At 37.4% G+C, this 19,783-nt stretch overlaps 1 protein-coding gene across 2 annotated transcripts in view; it reads left to right on the top strand.

The window, feature by feature from the left end:
- LOC115214188 (dynein heavy chain 3, axonemal-like) overlaps positions 1–19,783 on the top strand; it is a 257,372-nt gene that overhangs the window by 188,462 nt on the left and 49,127 nt on the right. For both annotated transcript variants that reach the window (XM_036504718.1, XM_029783288.2), the window contains 6 exons: positions 743–954; positions 4,340–4,547; positions 8,366–8,626; positions 10,318–10,519; positions 11,718–12,025; positions 14,707–14,892. In XM_036504718.1, coding sequence (XP_036360611.1) covers positions 743–954; positions 4,340–4,547; positions 8,366–8,626; positions 10,318–10,519; positions 11,718–12,025; positions 14,707–14,892 — 1,377 coding nt within the window. The remainder of the gene's footprint in view (positions 1–742; positions 955–4,339; positions 4,548–8,365; positions 8,627–10,317; positions 10,520–11,717; positions 12,026–14,706; positions 14,893–19,783) is intronic.

Here is a 19,783-nt window from a genome sequence, read left to right as displayed (position 1 = left end):
TAACTTATATACAAAATACTACCACAAACTATGACTACAAGAATTAAAAATAGAAAAATGGTTCAAATATATGCACACAAATTAGTGAAACTTGTTTTATAATTAATTCAATTTATATATAGATTTAATATTACACTCATTTATAGAAGTAACCAAAATTTCTATTATTATTAAAAGTATTTACTTAAATGCAATATTACATAACAAATAAAAATTCCTACCTATTCGATAACATTTTGTCTTACAAAACTATTTCCCAATGTAAATTATATGTAATACGTTAATTCACAAGATAATAACAATAATAAAAATAATAAGTAAATAAATATATGTATCGTAATGTATAATTATCAAATAACAATATAGAAAGCAATATTTTTACAATAATAATCAAACAAAATTCAATTCAAAATGCAACAATATTGTTTGTTATAAGGAAATTCATTACTTATCTTATCTAAGAAAATTTTTTAACTGAATTTTAAATGTAAAAACGTAGGCCTTAGCATTTGTAAGAAATTTAACTCATGAAGACGTTGCATAAAATTACCAAAATTGCCATTCACTCTCTCTTATATTTCAAAATCCACTAACTTTTGTTATTAATTTGAATCTCTGTGTACATCTGTTGTTAATAAAGTGACCTCTTTCTCTTTGTCCAATCCATATCACCAGAATGACCTGTGTGTGTGTGTGTATGTGTGTGTACATATGTTCAAACTTTATATGTCTTATCTTTCAGAATCCACCAACAGTTGTGAAATTGGTCATGGAATCAGTATGCGTCATGTTAATGATTAAACCTGAAAGAAAACCTGATGGCAGTGGGAAAATGTTTGATGATTATTGGGGACCTTCACTGAAGCTCCTTGGTGACATGAAGTTTTTGGAAAAACTGAAAACTTACAACAAAGACAACATAGCACCAGCTATTATGTCCCGTATCAGGAAAATGTTGGTATTTCTTGTTAAAATTTGTACTTGTTTTATTATATATTATTTTTGCCATTTTACTGTTGCTCTTACTTTCTGAAATCCTCCTACTTATCACTTTTTAACCGAGACAACTGCTAACATGGGTCTACTGATAGCAGTACACTCATTGTAAAAGCCTCTATTTTTTGCTGTATACATCACCACCCTCTCTATACAATGTGACCTCTTGCAATATATCTTTTCTGCACTATCCTGTTTCACTACCACATATATGAGTGGATGCTGAAAAATTCCTGAATTTTGGGGTATCACGAAAGACTGGTTGATGGCCCAACCTTCTGAGTTCTTTTCCAGGGCTAAAATAAATGAAGGACCACTGTAATAAATGTGTGAATCTAAGAGGGAAATATATCAAATACAATATATTACATATAAAATCATATTTAACTGATCCTTCTGTATTTTCTTTGCCCACAGCCAGGAACTTTTCAGCACCCACTCATACACATAATTAGCTTGTATGAAAACTCATTCAATCTCTCTAGTTCAAAAGAGACAACCAGTCTTAGTAGGGTCCTGTCATCCATTTTCTTAAAACAATGTGCTCCAGAGATAGGTTGTATACTTACAAAGCTCCTCTTCAGTTTCTTTCTCAGTAGGAATGTATCCTGATCCTAGGAAACATACTGTTGTCAGTCCTGTCCCACAGAAGAGTTTCGTCTCTTACTGTGTCAACTCATCTCAAGAGTAGTATTTTTCATGGTCAGATATGTAATCGCTGAAGATTGAAAATGAATGACACTACCATTTACAAGAATCACATGATGTCAAAATAAGGAGACACAAACATACACACTCTCACAAATACAGAAAAGAGGCCCATTGTAGGTACACACACATACACACACGCATATGTTAGAAGGTTTGGAGGTGATGTACAGGTATTATATTATTATATATTAGAAGAAATAAGGTACTCAGAAATCTGGATGGTTTTATATTTACAGATTTTTATTAAAATGTCACATGTTTTTATAAATCATATATTAGTGCTTGCATCCACTCTAGTAGATTCTGAAGAATCTACTAGAGTGGATGCAAGCGCTAATATATAATTTATAAAAACATGTGACATTTTAATAAAAATCTGTAAATATAAAACCATCCAGATTCTGAGTACCTTATTTCTTCTAATATATATATATATATATATATATATATGTGTGTTTGTATCATTCTATCAACAAGACTATCAAACATGATTATACACTGTTGATCACAATGTGCTTCTTTGTATTGTCGCAGCTTTTGAATGATGCCATCCTGTTGGCTAGGTGGTCAGGCCAACATTCCCTGGTATTCCTTGAATGGAATACCAGTCCATTGCAAGGTTATCCATTTATAGCTGCATGGACTGGGACAATGTGAAATGAAATGTTTGGGCTCACACATACACAGAATATGGCATAGTGATTCGGGTGGGTGTTGCATTCACAATTTGCAAGGTTTTGCTTTCAGTTTCCAGACAGGCAGTACTTAGTGTTCTGCAGCAAAACATCAATCCACTCAGCTGTAAATGGGTACCCATGCAATGGACTGGTGTGCCATTCAAGGAGAAAGTTGGCCTGCCCACCTAGCCAGCGAGGTGGCATCATTCAAAAGCTGCAATGATATGCAGAAGCGCATTGTAATCAGCAGTGTATAACCACATTTGATAGTCTGGTTGATGCAATGAATCACACATATTGACATACAATGAGCTTCTTCTTTTGTCAACAACCACTTTCTTCAGTTGACCTCACCACTGCTGTCACTGAGGTCACCTGTATCTTTTATCTGTTTTGGTATTGGTAAAATAAAAAATGCCTGTCTGTAGATTAGCAGAATTGTCTGAGCATCAACTAAGATGTCTTGTGGTAGTTGCTTCAACTCTTTGCATTCTGAGTTCTTGAATAGTGGACTTAATTTTCTGTTCAATTTAGCACTGCTACCTGGCTCTTGGGTGCCTTTAGCAGAGATACTTTCTTGTAGGAATTTGAGCCAAGTCTCTGCTTTAAGTATATTCTTGTTGCTTCCTGTCACTAACTAGTCTTTGAGGCCTTGAGAAAGATGGTCTTGCATGCTGCCTTTCCCTCCTTATCCATCCATCCATCCATCCCTTGTCGTCATCATCGTCGTGAAATAATGTGTTTGTAAGTGACATTAATTAAGCATACATTAAAACACAAGCAAAGAAAACAAGATATCAGTATTTTAGGTGAATTAAATATTTACTGTGGGTACATAATAGTTAAAGCTTCTGTTAGAATACATATATATATATATGTGTGTGTGTGTGTGTGTTTAAAAAGTATTTTAGAAAAATTTCTTGATACAGTCTCAATATCTAAAAAAAGTTTTCTTTCACTAAAAATTATCAGTTATAAAAACTTCAATCTTAAAAGTAATTAGATTAACACAGACATATATATGTATATGAGTATATGTGTCTGTGTGTATGCATGTATATATACTTACATGCATACATACATACATACATACATACATACATATATATATATATATAATTAAAGTCAAAATGAGGGTGAAAAAATTGGACATTAATTTAATAGCATCAATTTAAACACCAAGTGGCCTAGCACAACAAGACTGAGATTCAGTAAATATTATTAATACACAAATATGAGAGAGAATCCACTATGTGGACGCTGTTATGCTAGATATAGATCCGCGGATCTATATCTACACTAGATATAGATCTGCGGATCTATCTAGCGTAAGAGCGTCCACATAGTGGATTCTCTCTCATATTTGTATATATATATATATATTGTTATATTTCGGAATGGTCATATTGCCAGTTTAGCCAATAAAAACACACGCACTATATATTTGGTGCTATTTTGCTTCAGTGATATTTATTTTTTACATTAATCTTAATCTTATTTCGGCCAAAGTTCTTTCGTCACACTCCTGTGACCGCATCAGTGGTCCTTTGTTTTCTTCTCACTTATTTGTGTCTCTCCTTACTAACCGTCAGCCATTTTGTATTTCTATTGTACAATAGAAATACAAAATGGCTGACGGTTAGTAAGGAGAGACACAAATAAGTGAGAAGAAAACAAAGGACCACTGATGCGGTCACAGGAGTGTGACGAAAGAACTTTGGCCGAAATAAGATTAAGATTAATGTAAAAAATAAATATCACTGAAGCAAAATAACACCAAATATATAGTGCGTGTGTTTTTATTGGCTAAACTGGCAATATGACCATTCCGAAATATAACAATATCTGTTTCAACACATGACTTCACATAAAAAATCTTGCACAACAAATATTTAAACGTACTATATATATATATACATACATATATATCTGGTGTGTTCTTTCTTCTCTCCTAGTTATATACCAAATCCTGAATTTGATCCCAATGTAGTGAAACAAGCATCAACTGCCTGTGAAGGTCTCTGCCGTTGGGTCAGAGCAATGGACCAGTATGATAAAGTAGCCAAAGTTGTGGCTCCAAAGAAAATTAAACTTTTGGAAGCAGAAACTGAATTGAGTATGCAGATGCAGAAACTTGATGAGAAACGAGCACAACTGAAAGAGGTAAATGTGGCCCCCACTTTTAATACTATTTTTATCATCATTTTGCATTCACTTTTCCATGCCTCCACAGGTCAGACAGAATTTGTCGAGGTAGATTTTCTGCAGCTGGATGACCTTCCTGTTGCCAACCCTCACCGGTTTCCAAGTATGGTAATATTTCCCCATCACCAAGAATGTTTTGTATGGCTGACTGGAACTGAGCATCGCTTATATGATGGTGATGCTCATTCACTGCTATCACGTGAGATGAGGGTACACACACATGTGCGCGCACACACACACACACACACATGTGCTTACACACATACATGCATCAAAAGTCCAGTAGAAAGAACATTTATGGTGAATTAATGCAGAACTCACAGCTCTTGTACCCTGACTATGAATTCTCATTTCTACCTATCATCATAAGTGCATTAGGTTATGTACCAACAGATTAACACAAAAACCTAGAAATTCTTGGTTTCAGGAACAAGAGCAAAAGAAACTGATACAGATTCTCCAAATCTAATCTATCAGTGGTATAGTGAAGATTTGTAAGACGTTCCAAGGATTTTCCATCTCAGATTCTTATGTGAATAGATGCACACACTTGGGTGTATGCATTGACAGTTTAATCAACACACCAACTCAACTACATATCTTCAAACATTGAGATCTTAACTCAAAAAGTCTTGTTGCTTTGTTAGTGACTGGCTTGAACTCTCTCAAAAAGAATGTAAATCATACATACATACAGACATACATTAGGCTTCTTTCAGGTTTTGTCTACTTAATTTACTCTTAAAGATTTGGTTGGCCTAGGACTATAGTAGTAGATACCTGCCCGAGGTGTTGTGCAGTGAGAAGCAAACTTCTCAGCCAAAGAGCCACACCTGTGTCTGTTTTGGTATGTATTGATTTTATTGTTATATAATGTTGGTAAGTGAAAGCACATGCTTTAGTTGTTAGGGTATTCAGCTCACAATCGTATGGTCATGAGTTCAGTCTCCTGTGACGCACTCCGTTCTTGAGCAAGACACTTTATTTCATGTTGCTCCAGTTTGCTCAGCTGGCAAAAATGAGTTCTTGTAATTCAAAGGGCCAGCCTTGAAGATTCGCGAGTGGCAGATAACAGGGCTTCCTGCAGATAACTTTCAGTATTGATAATGCTATTATCATCTCTAAGTCATGAAGATGGCCTCTTATGATTGATCCACAAGGTATGTTGTGGCGGCAAGCTGGTAGAAACGTTAGCACGCCAGGCAAAATGCTTTGCCGTATTTCATCTGCTGTTACGTTCTGAGTTCAAATTCCACCGAGGTCAACTTTGCCTTTCATCCTTTCGGGGTCAATTAAATAAGTGCCAGTTATGCACTGGGGTCAATATAATCGACTTAATCCGTTTGTTTGTCCTTGTTTGTCCCTTGTGGGTAGTAAAGAAATAGGTATGTTGGATCTTATGTAATGCCTTAGTCACATAAAGGAGCAGATGCTTACTGCTTTATCACACTGAGCTGGTTAGATGAGGCCAGGCATGTCAATCACTTGTCTAACTAGTACTTTGTAATTCCTTTAAATTTCAGGCTACAGTTGTTGGAATAGTGTTAGATTGATCCTTTCTGTGTCATGCTGAATCTCCATGAGAACCATATTAAGAGTACATATGTCTGTGGAGTGGTCAGCCACTTGCATGTAAATTTCACCAGCAATCTGTTCCATTGATTGGATCAATTGGAACCCTTGTTGTTGTAACTAATGGAGTGTCAGGAGAGTGCCAGATGGTTGGTAGGTTACTAATTACTGGTATGACTTAGTTGATAGTGCTATATACTGAGAATTGATTCAGTTGAGCTAACTATAATCTCACTTCAGATTTGCTAGAAATGACTTTTATTTTACCGGTTTCAATCACTGGACTGCAACCATACTGGGGTGGAGCACCATCTTCAAGTGTTTAGTTGATTATATTAATACCAAGGCGGCGAGCTGGTAGAAACGTTAGCACGCCGGGCGAAATTCGTAGCCGTATTTCGTCTGTCGTTACGTTCCGAGTTCAAATTCCGCCGAGGTCGACTTTGCCTTTCATCCTTTCGGGGTCGATAAATTAAGTACCAGTTACGCACTGGGGTCGATGTAGTCGACTTAATCCCTTTGTCTGTCCTTGTTTGTCCCCTCTGTGTTTGGCCCCTTGTGGGTAGTAAAGAAATATATATTAATACCAATACATATTTCAGCTTGTATATATTTTATTGACTTCTCTGTGTTGAACTGTTAAGTTACAGAACATAAACAGACATAAAGAACATAGTTACTAAAAGAGATGTAAAATGTGTGGCACTTGGGGCAAGTGTCTTCTATAGCCATGGGCCAACCAAAGCTTTGCAAGCAGATTTGGTAGACAGAAACTGAGAGAAGGCGGTGAGCTGGCAGAAACGTTAGCATACTGGGCGAAGTGCTTAGTGGTATTTCGTCTGATGTTACGTTCTGAGTTCAAATTCTGCTGAGGTCAACTTTGCCTTTCATCCATTTGGGGTCGATAAATTAAGTACCAGTTATGCACTGGGGTCAATGTAATCGACTTAATCCCTTTGTCTGTCCTTGTTTGTCCCCTCTATGTTTAGCACCTTGTGGGCAATAAAGAAATAAGAAACTGAGAGAAGCCCATCATGTGTGTGCATGTGTGTGTGTGTGTGTGTGTAAATGTGAATGTGTGTATGTTTGTCTCCATGTCTTGATATTACATGGTGGTTGAAAATGAGTGTCACTGTCAAACAAGTAGAATAATTCATTTCCAATATTCTGTAAAAACATGCCTGGATGGCTGGCCATGGGAAATTATCAAGTTGTTTGGTAGCAGAAAGGGAAAAAAATCTGCCTTACTTAACTCTATTTGATTCAGGCAAACATGGAAAAGTTGACATTGCAACAATGAGGATGATAATGATGATACGATGGTGAAGAATTGTTGAATAGTTAAGTTACAGGACATAAACAGATATGAAATAACACAGATCTTTAACCTGGTGCTAACATAAACACAGTCATGGAAACAGACAGTTAGAGCTTTGGACTTCCTCTGCCTTTTTACATTCTGAATTCAAATCTTGTCAAAGTCAGCTTTGCCTTTTAGAGTCTATAAAATGAAGTACTCGTCAAGTACAGGAGTCAGTTTAATCATCTAACCTCCACCAAATTTCTGCCGACATTGGAAACAATTGATTTTTGAAATTGCTGAAATTTAGGTACTTTGTGAACACACTTGGTCTAGTGGTTAGGGCGTTGTACTCATGATTACAAAATTGTGGTTTCAATTCCTGGACTGGGTGGTGCATTGTGTTCTTGAGCAAAACACTTCATCTCACATTACTCTGCAATCTCTTTGACACCTGGTGTGTTGTAAACCATGCACCTGTTCAGGCAATTTCAATTTGATGGAAGGAGTGAGCTAGCATACAAAAAAACAAATGTTTGATTCCCAAAACCAAATCACCTGTGCAGGTTGTTCAACAATAAATTGCTGAACCTCACCTGTTACCTACGACAGGAGAGTCCCTGATTTAGTTACATTACTTTATGTCCTAAGTTCAAACTCTGACAAAGTTGACTTTGCCTTTTTCCATCTCACATAAAATAAATGCATCCGTCATGTGCTGAGGTTAGTTGATTCAGTCAACTATACCTTTGCAAATCTGTGACTTTGTGTCAATGTAAGTAATTATTCAATAGCTAACTTGTACTACTTTTAATTAATCTGTCAATACGAGACCTTTTTTTTCTCTTTCTCATTCCCTCTCACCTTTATTTCCCTATCTTTATCTCCTTATCTTTTATCATAGGTTGCAGATAAACTACAAGCATTGAATGATAAATTTGAAGCAATGACCCAGAAAAAGAAAGAACTTGAAGACAACATTGATATCTGTTCCAAGAAACTGGACCGGGCTGAACAGCTGATTGGTGGTCTAGGGGGAGAGAAAGACCGTTGGACAAAAGCTGCTAAAGGACTGGGAGAATTGTATGATTGCATTACTGGAGATGTTCTGCTTGCATCTGGTGTAGTTGCATATCTTGGTGCTTTTACTGTAGATTTCAGACAAGTGAGTCCTGAGTTTAATATCATCGATGTTTGCACTTGTTTGTCTTGCCTTGTTTTCCATCAGAAAATTGTGTTTATGTGTGTATGATAGGGTAGGCGTGAGTATTTGAGAGTTGCTGTGTATGTATGTGTTTAGGTACTGATGTGTTCATGTCGATTCATTTGACTAAAATTCTTCAAGGTGGTGCCTCAGCATGGCCACAGTCTGATGACTGAAACTAGTAAAATACAAAAGAAAGATAAAAGATGTGTTTGTGTTTCGCCTTATTATTGATACAATGCACAGTTACACTGTAACCATATATCTCCATGACACTGTACCTATCATCATCATTATCATCATCGTTTAACATCCACTTTCCATGCTGGTATAGGTTGGATGGTTTGACTGAGGACTGGCAAGCCAGGAGGCTGCACCTGGCTCCAATCTGATTTGGCAAGGTTTCTACAGCTGGATGCCATTCCTAACACCAACCACTCTGAGAGTGTAGTGGGTACTTTTTACATGTCACCAGTACAGGAGCCAGTCAATCGGCACTGAAAGAAAATTACACAGTAAATATTTTAGCATTGGATGTTATAGTATTATATGACTCTGTAGCATACAGTGTATGTTACAATATAACATACTGTAAATCCTCGAGTATAGTCCACCTTTGAGTATAATACGCAGGGGATTTTTGGGGGCTGTACCTCTGGAAAACCTAAACCTTGTGTATAATACACACCCCTTCTCTAACTTGAGTCAAGGAGGTCTAGATAACGTCCTTGGTTTGTGAAAAAATATATATGGTAATGTCCTTTATTATTATTGTATATATAACATAATGCAAACGTGTAGCATTTTTGTGCATTTTGTTTGCAGAAAATAAAGAAATAACAGTAATAACGTTTAATAAATGTTGCTTACTGCAAGTTATGGATGATTCTTTTATGACTTCATTGCTTTCAGGCTTAGCTTAAGGTATTTTTGCGCCCGATGTCACAAAATGCGTCTGAATAAACATTGCCGGACAGCAAATAGAGTCTCGGACATCGTTTAGAAAATAATTTTCATTTTTAACCTCGTATATAGTACGCACTAGGGATTTTGACCTTTAAATTTTGGGGAAAAAATGCGGATTATACTCAAGGATTTACAGTATATTTTTCATGTGCGTTACACTGCAACTCAAAAGAGAGAATGTGTTACACTATAAACATATCTACATTGTGTGGTACAGATTAACTTCTATCTGTTGTATGCATTACACTGTAACGTCAGCAGTGTGTCAAAAGTCTTTAGTTTGTATGATACATGTTTGCAACATTCTTTTATTTTGTAGACAATCATTAATGTTACACTATAACAATATCAGTGGAGGCGCATGGCTTAGTGGTTAGGGTGTCAGCACCATGATCGTAAGATTGTGGTTTCGATTCCTGGACCCTGGCGATGCGTTGTGTTCTTGAGCAAAACACTTCATCTTATGTTGCTCCAGTCCACTCAGCTGGAAAAAATGAGTAACGCTGCGATGGACTGGCGTCTCGTCCAGCTAGGGAACACATATGCCATAGAAACCGGGAAACCAGGCCCATGAATCTGGCTAGGCTTTAAAAAGGGCGCATTTATTTTTTTATAGCAATATCAACAGTATGTCAGACATCTGTAGTTTGTTTGTTACATATATGCAACATGCTTTTATTTTGCAGACTATCATAAAAGAGTGGGTGGAACTGTGTCAAGAGAAAAATATTCCTTGTTCCCCAGACTTTTCCTTCAATACCTGTCTTGGTGACCAGGTGAAGATTCGCGAGTGGCAGATAGCAGGGCTTCCTGCAGATAACTTCAGTATTGATAATGCTATTATCACCTCTAAGTCACGAAGATGGCCTCTTATGATTGATCCACAAGGTATGTTGGATCTTATGTAATGCCCCTAGTCACATAAAGGAGCAGATGCTTATTGCTTTATCACACTGAGCTGGTTAGATGAGGGCAGGCATGTCAATCACTTGTCTAACTAGTACTTTGTAATTCCTTTAAATTTCAGGCTACAGTTGTTAGAATAGTGTTAGATTGGTCCACCTATACTGGTTTTCTTTTTTTGTAATTATGTAATCTGAAGCAGGGCCAGATGCTAGGATGTGCAGGGCCCAATTAAAGAATTGTTAGTGAGGTCCTCTACTCTACAAATGCTGAAAATTGATGTTTTATGTCTCATGAAGTATGCCAATTCCAGCCAAAAAGCATCAAGGATTTGAGGCTTCGTCATTTGCCCCAATGATATACTAAAAATTCATCATATGTCCTCTGCTTGAGTGTGTGTGCAGAGTCCTCTCTTGGTGAGTGGTCCAATTTGAATAAATCTGTCTAAATGACTTAAAACAACCCTACCTGAAGAATGCGTGAGAAAGGACAGTGTGCTTTTTCTTTTTTCTGTTGCCCATTGACTAATGAGGTTTGATATGGTTACTGTTCAGCTTGAACTGTTAAATAGGTATTTTGTGCATGATATTACGATTATATTATATACTAGCAGTATCGCCCGGCGTTGCTCGGGTTTGTTTTGACCCTTTAGAATTGGAATTTTTGAAAAGTAAAAATTTTGCTTTATGTAACTTGTTATTCTCTTTAAATGAACATTTTTCTGGTTGAAATACACCGAAAAATGGTGACACAGCAGTCAAAAAATCATAAAAAATAGGGATTTTCATAGAAAAATAGCACCTTTTTGATGTAAATAATTTTTGGTGTTAACATGGTCCGATTTGAACTTTTTCTTCTACGGAATGAAGAGCAAGCCTTCTTCTATCATACTCTCAATTTTGGTCAACTTGCGCTGTAGGGTTTTGAAGGCAATAGTGTTAGTTGAAGGCTACCAAACCTGCCACACACAGACAACTTCAGCTTTATATATATATAGATTAGTATTCTATCCAGAAAGAAAGAGGTTTTTTATCTACTTCATTTAATGAATCTAGGGCTAAACACCAACATCCCCTTTTTGAAACTGAAGGGTTATTTTACATTACACATGTGTTTTTCTTTGTGTGTCTTTTATGCTATATTATTGCATTGATGTGCTTGGTTGTACTTGATTCACTTTCAGGACAAGCTAATAAGTGGATAAAAAACATGGAGAAAGCCAACAAACTGGCTGTCATCAAGTTGTCTGACAGTAACTATGTGCGCGCATTGGAGAACTGCATCCAGTTTGGGTTACCTCTGTTGCTGGAGAACGTTGGTGAAGAGCTTGATCCTCTGCTCGAGCCAGTGCTACAAAAATCAACCTTCAAACAACAAGGTGTGGAGTACATGCGCCTTGGAGACAACCTGATTGAGTACTCGCCGTACTTCCGCCTCTATATTACGACACGGCTAAGGAACCCACATTATTTGCCGGAAATTTCTGTCAAGGTAATTTGTCTATTGCTTTTATTGGTTTCCTTCTATTCCCTTGGCATTTGTTTGTCTTTTAGAAGTGCCAAGCACTAATTGTGGAGGGTACTTGTGAAAGAGGTAGACCCGGGAAGACATGGGACTAAGTAGTAAGAAAGGATCTTCTGACACTGGGCCTCATTGAGGATATGACAATCGACTGGGAGATGTGGTGATTTGTTGTACTTGATAAGATGTGTCAAGCTAGGTAAAAATCACTGTCTTCTACACATACAGCCCTAAGTGCTGATGTCGCTTAAAAAGTGCTATGTCAGTGCTGCATTAACATGCCTGTGCCAGTGCTACGTAAATGCATCTGTGCCAGTGGCATGTAAAAGGCACCTAATGCATTCTGCTAAGTGATTGGCGTTAGGAAGGGCATCCAGCCATAGAAACCATGCCACAACAGACAGTTGGAGTCTGGACGGCTCCCTGCTAGCCTGCTCTATGTATGTCAAACTGTTCAACCCATTCCTGCATGGAAAACGGATGTCAAATGATGATGATGCTGATGATGATTAATTTCACAATCTTTAACAATATTTTAATTCATATCTATCCATCCTTTCATCTTAAATTCTGTGTCTGTTTCTCTCTCTCTTTCTATTTCTTATTTCTTTACTGTCCACAAGGGGCTACACACAGAGGGGGCAAACAAGGACAGACAAATAGATTAAGTCGATTATATCAACCCCAGTGCATAACTGGTACTTATTTTATCGACCCTGAAAGGATGAAAGGCAAAGTCAACCTCAGCGGAATTTGAACTCAGAATGTAACGGCTGACGAAATACTGCTAAGCATTTCACCCGGCGTGCTAACGATTCTGCCAGCTCGCTGCCTTTGCTAACGTTTCTGCCAGCTCGCTGCCTTTGCTAACGTTTCTGCCAGCTCGCCACCTCTCTTTCTATTTCTGTGTGTATGTATGTGTGTGTGTGTCTGTGTGTGTATATATATTTATTATTCTTATACAAGAATGTTATTGACAGAGACTTCGAAGTTTTTGTCTGCTAAGTCATTGTTAGACAGTGATGCATCAGGTTTAGTCTTGCCTTTATATAGTCTCTGTTGAGTTAAAATCATCTTAGGTGTGTGGGTTTGAGAGGGGTAATAATTAGATTTTTATTTGATTGTTATGGAAAGGTGTTTTGGAGAAATTTTTTATTATTTAGAATTTATTCATGTATGTAGAACTTTGAATACATGTGTATAGCTTTTCTCTTTTGTTAGTATGTACAAGATGTGACAGTATTTTTGTTATTTTTAATATTATTGGATTTAATCCTTTTGTTTCGATAATGTAAAGGTCAAAGATACAAAGTTCAGTAGTTAAGCCCTTAGTAATACAAGCATTAACATATGGATATGAGTTGTTTTGACGCTTATTTCTTGCTATGTTGGTGCTAACTAGTACCCTTCACTAAGGTTTAACATTCTAGCTCATTTCTGCTGTTTACAGAAGTGCTTGAAAGGAAGGTGTATAGCGTGTGATTGTCGCATTGACCATGACAGAGAAAGTTGTTATGGCGACACCTGCTCAGAGGCCTATGAAAAGTTCCAGAAAGTGTATGGAGAGGAGTATATGAGTCACACACAAGTGTACAAGTGGTTCAGACGTTTCCAAGATGGCCAAAAGAATGTTGATATTGACAAACATCCTAGGATACCTGCAACCAGCAGAACTAAGAAAAACATTGCAAATGTGCATGCAGCTGTGAGGAGAGATCATTGAATCACCATCCATGTGTTATCAGAGGATGTGCAGATTAGTTACAGTTCAGTTCATTATCACTGAAGATTTTGGTATGAGACGCATATCTGCCAAGTTTTGTGCCAAAACTGCTTTCAGCTGATCAAAAAGACACTCAGGGTTTCAATAGCACAAGATCTTGATTGCATCAAGAACGATGAAAACTTTTTGAAAACTTTGCATAGGCCTCTGAGTAGGTATCACCAAGCTTTTGGCATAATTTAATGCAGATTCTCTGCTCAACTTTCTCTGTCATGGTCAATGCAATGATCACACACAACACACATTCCTTCTAAGCACTGCTGTAAACAGCGGACCTAAGCTGGAATGTTAAAACTCAGTGTGCATGAACTGCAGAGTCTAAGGTCAATCTGTACCAAGTGACTTCACTCCATGTGCTTACTATGGCAACCGTTGGGATACTTATTGATCAGACCATGTATATATATTCTTTTATTTATTGACTGCAGCCTTGCTGGAGCACCACCTTTAGTCGAACAAACTGATCCCAGGATTTATTCTTTGTAAACCTAGTGCTTATTCTCTCGGTCTCTTTTGCTGAACTGCTAAGTTACAGAGACATAAACACACCAGCATCAGTTGTAAAGCAATGGTGGGGGAACAAACAGACACACAGACATACACATATGCATATAAATACGACAGGCTTCTTTACAGTTTCTGTCTGCCAAATCTACTCACAAGGCTTTGGATGGCCTGATGCTATAATAGATGACACTTGCCCAAGGTGTCATGAAGTAGGACTGAACCCAGAACCATGTGGTTAGTAATCAAGCTACTTACCACACAGCCACTCCTGCACCTATTGTGTATATATGTATTTGTATGTAAAGGTGTATCCATGCATGTATATTGTTACATGGTAATAATCCAATGCTATTTCTTACAGGTATGCATGCTAAACTTTATGATCACACCACAAGGACTACAAGACCAGCTATTGGGTATTGTGGCAGCAAAGGAAAAACCAAAATTAGAGGAGAAGAAGAACGAGCTGATTGTGCAGGGATCTGAGAACAAAAGACTGCTGAAAGAGATAGAAGACAAAATTCTTGAAGTGCTGACTGCATCAGAGGTCAGAGTTGAAATCTTTCTCACTCATCATTTCCCATGATAACCATCCTACTTCTCATTATCCTCGTTGTCGTCAGCATCATCATCATCATCATCATCATCATTGTCGTCATCGTTATTATCATCATCATCTTTATCATCATCATCTTCATCATCATTGTCATCGTCATCATCCTCATCATCATCAGCATCAGCATCATCATCATCATTCTCATCTTCACACTACCAGCTTTATTCTGCTCTCCAAATTACTTTATTGCAATATCCATTGTCATTGTACAAATCAATTATTTGTAAGCAAGCATCACCATCATACAAGGAGCTTCATTTGTTTCCAATCTCCCGTGGAAAGGGTTAATGATCTAAAATCTGTTCATCTAGATACTCGCACACACACACACACCCATACACACATACATGTACACACAAGCATGCACACACACACACAACAGATGCATATGCATGAATGCACACATGCATGCACACACATATACACACTGACACAGATGGACAGACACACACGCGCGCACACACACACACACACACAAGCACGCAAAGGTGCATGCATGGCTGTGTGGTTAAGAAGCCTGCTTTGCAACCACATGGTTTTTGGTTTCAAGCATGCAGTGTAGTACCTTGGGTAAATATCTTTCACTGTAGCCCCTGGTTGACCAATGTCTGTGTGTGTGTGTATGTGTTTGTGTGTGTGTATAAAAAAATATATATATCTATATATATAATTAATAAAAATCGGAGTAAAAAAGACAGACAAGAAACAAACAACAATGTGAGGACATGGTACATGCAAAGTATTAATAAGATGCTCAGAGAAGGAAAGAAAGAGTAGTTGTTCTATGTTTCAAGCATAGCTCTGCTTCAGAAACAGGAGACATAGGAAAGTCCAAAAGAAAAGGATGACGGAGGAAAAAATCACCAACAGTCCACTTGCAGTTTTGGAATAAATATACACACACACACACACACACACACACACACATTTCATGTTATACCAAAGAAGTGCATGGTACCAGAATTTTTGACTCCTGTTAAATATAATGAACTACTCCAAATTTTTGTTAGAGTATTAAGATAAGTGGAGTCTAGACCAGCTAGACTGGCTCCTAATACATAAATTGTAATAATGAAATCAAACAAATCAAATAATGATATTTTGAAATCATTTAATATGAACGTTTCAGGTTTACATAATATATAATAGGAAATGCATCCTTTACAATAACCTTCCTCAGTTCTGACAGGACCCAACAACTGCAGAAGGAAACACCACAGGAATACAATTTGGTTTGCCTAAACCCTTCTCCCTTAACACTATAATGTTCGTGGGTAGATTTTCCCTTAAGTTAATAGACAAACACTTTACTAACTCCCATAAGTATGCTCCCATTTTCAACAAGCACAATGTTAGGGTCTTGTTTAGCTGTGCCCCTAACATTAAGAGTATCTTAGTTAGTACCCGTAAGCAATGGGAAAAGGCAGGTTGTTCATGCAGGATCCACAACAGTTGCTCAGTAGAAGACCGCTGCCAAACCAAAGGTGTCATCTATAAGGCTGAGATATGGGCGAACCTGGCCAGTTCCATCGGCAGGAACCATAGCAGTCATAGTAGCTGTAGACACAAAGGCAGGACCAACAACAGAGCCAACATCACTACCACCATCCCCACCTCCATCACAGCGAACAGCCTTACCGATATTAACAAAAGCAACATTAACAGTTCCCACTACATCCCTGATGGCACCGTCACTATCACTAGCATTAACAAAAGTGGTGTTGCCTCCAACACCAACTTTATAAATAGTAGACAGGACAACATACCAACTGATAGCTCTCATTCCAGCAGTGTCAGACCAAACTATATCAGCCACAGCACCAACAGAAGCAGCACCGCCCCTGACAGACACACTGGCATAGACATGAATAATGGTAGCTCTGTCAATGAGAACGACACCCCCATCCCCATCACAGGGGAAAACAGCGATAATAATGATAATATCAATTCCCAGAATTGAGGTGGTTTCATGGCAAAGAATTCATCAAGGTATCTTTTTATGCCATCTAAGGAATTGAAATTTTACCATTAAGACTATTCTGCAGTGACCTGAATAAGTGGAAATCCGAAGGAGCAATATCTGGTGAATATGGAGGGTAGGGTAACACATCCCAGCCGAGCTGCAGCAAGTTTTGTCTGGTTCCCAAAGCATCAAATGCCAAAAATGAGCTTTCTTATCTTCCATTTTAAAGGGTTACAGAATTAACACAGGTTATAGGAAAATAAATCTTCTTCCACGAAAAGATAGCTTAAACTGTGCTCCAAATGGAGGTGTAGTCAAATCCCATTTTATGGACTCAACCATGTTCTAAAATACACTTTGGCCTACTTAAAGATCAAGGACTCTAATTTCTTGCTTAAATCTAAGGTCAGTGTGAGCTCAATCATATTTTTCTCTCAAAAGCCACACACAGTCTGCTTTGGACCACATCTGTAGAGAGATGTTGAATAAAGTTGCATAGGCAAAAATAGCTGCATACGAATGCAGTAGCTAGTTCTCTATGCTGCAGATAGACACGTGCTTCTGCAGCATAGAGAACTACCTATTGCATTCGTATGCAGCTATTTTTGCCTTTGCAACTTTATTCAACATCTCTCTACAGATGTGGTCCAAAGCAGACTGTGTGTGGCTTTTGAGAGAAAAATATGATTGAGCTCACACTGACCTTAGATTTAAGCAAGAAATTAGAGTCCTTGATCTTTAAGTAGGTCAAAGTGTATTTTTAGTTGGATTATGAGTGTATGATCTTTCAATGTTTTATACAACAGCTAGCCACTAAGTAATGATGGTGATCATCAATCAAATTAAATTTTATTACATTTAATTAAATATATGGTACAGGTGTGGCTGTGTGGTAAGAAGTTTGCTTCCCAACTACATGGTACCAGGTTCAGTCCCACTGCATGTTACCTTAGGCAAATGTCTTTTACTATATAGCTGCAGGCTGACCAAAGCCTTGTGAGTGGATTTGATAGATGGAAAGTGGAAGATGCCTGTTGTGTGAGTGTGTGTGTGTTTGTGTATTTAAGTGTATGTGTCTGTGTTTGTCTCCTCGCCATCACTTGACAACTGGCGCTGGTCAGTTTATGTCCCCATAACTTAGCAGTTCAGCAAACAAGGCTGATAGAATAAGTACTAGGCTTAATTTCTTTGACTAAAACCCTTTAAGGCGGTGCTCTAGCATGGCCACAGTCAGATGACTGAGACAAGTAAAGGAATAAAAGAATATGTGGTATGAAGAATTTCTTCTGCATAATGGAGTTTTAGATTATTTGCAGTTTGTGTATCCTATATACGTTGATACAAGATGGTTTGATTTAATGAGAATATTGATTGCTAGTCAAAAGTTAAACTAAATATTATTCTGACTTTTACCGTGTAAACTCAGACACCTCGTATCTGTGTGGAGGATACTAAATTATCCCTCACTTATCTGTGATGTATAAAATTGCATAGCTGAAAGTAGCTAGAAGCAGATGCAATTACTTATTCCCTATGCAGCAAAAACATATTTCAGTCATTTTGTAACCAAATATGCTGTATAATTGACTGCAAAAATTATTTTAAAATATACAGATGTACTAATCCCCATATTCATTGTACTTGTCTTGGATTTACACTCTTGAAAATATTCATAATCCAGAGAAGCAAATCCAAGATTTACCCATTGGAAAAATTACATTGGGTATTGCTCACCCTAAGTTATCCTAAGTGCTCCTTACGACTCGATGCTTTTAGCCTGAACCCAGATTATAACTGCATGCTCGTACAGTACACTCTTGGATAATTTATTACTATATACTCATTATACACACATACACACACACATATTTGTATGTAATTTTTTGGACTAATGGGTATATGTCAATTAGTGTGTTAAGTAAAGTGCATTCACAGTTTGAGCCATCTGGTGTCATCTACAGTTAGGGTATATTTCCACTGGATCTACTCCAGGATTTCCGCAGTCTTAGCTGAGATAATAATAATTGATGAAGGAGGTTAAAAATAGATTTGGTGGAAGACTTTATTCAGTATGATGTGTGTTTTGATTCATCCTGTGACTGTCTGTTATGGGTAGAATTTTTGATATCTTGTTTAAACAATCTCTATTCTGATTCTCAACTTTGCCATTTGAAATAAATTTAATTCAACCATTTTCCCCATACCAATACCATTTGTGCGAGTGTGTGTGTGTGTGTATATGTATGTACATGTGTGTATGAATATGTATGTATATATATATATATATATATATATATATATAATAAATACACACAGTATCTGTGTACATACATTTTGTGTGTGTTTGTATACATGTTTTATGTGTGTGAGAGAGTACATTTAATGTATAAAGTTGTAATATACATGTGTATTTGAGCGTGATCATTGCCAGGGCAGCTGACTGGCTGCTGTGCCAGTGACACATAAAAAGTACTATTTGAGCATCATCGTTACCAGTGTCACCTTACTGGCACTTGTACGAGTGGCATGAGAAAAATATTCAAGCAAGGTCGGTGCTAGTACTGCTGGACTGGCTCCTGTACAGGTGACACATAAAAAACATGATTTGAGCATGGCTGTTGCCAGTTCCGCCTGACTGGCCTTCGATGAGTTATTTTCTTTTTCTGCCTTATAATTTAACACACTCACTAGTAAATTTCCACTTTTCGTTGTGTCTTGCAACCTTTTCAATAGTCTTTTACACTATTGAAAAGGTTGCAAGATGCAACGAAAATTTTAGGAAAATAAAAATAAGAAATAAGTGGAAATTTTACCGGTGAGTGTGTTAAATTATAAGGCACAAAAAGAAAATGACTCTCC

The sequence above is a fragment of the Octopus sinensis genome, linkage group LG7 (assembly GCF_006345805.1).
Source record: "Octopus sinensis linkage group LG7, ASM634580v1, whole genome shotgun sequence".
Lineage (NCBI taxonomy): Eukaryota > Metazoa > Mollusca > Cephalopoda > Octopoda > Octopodidae > Octopus > Octopus sinensis.
The sequence above is the reverse complement of the archived record's forward strand: the minus strand, read 5'-3'. Positions and strand labels throughout refer to the sequence as shown.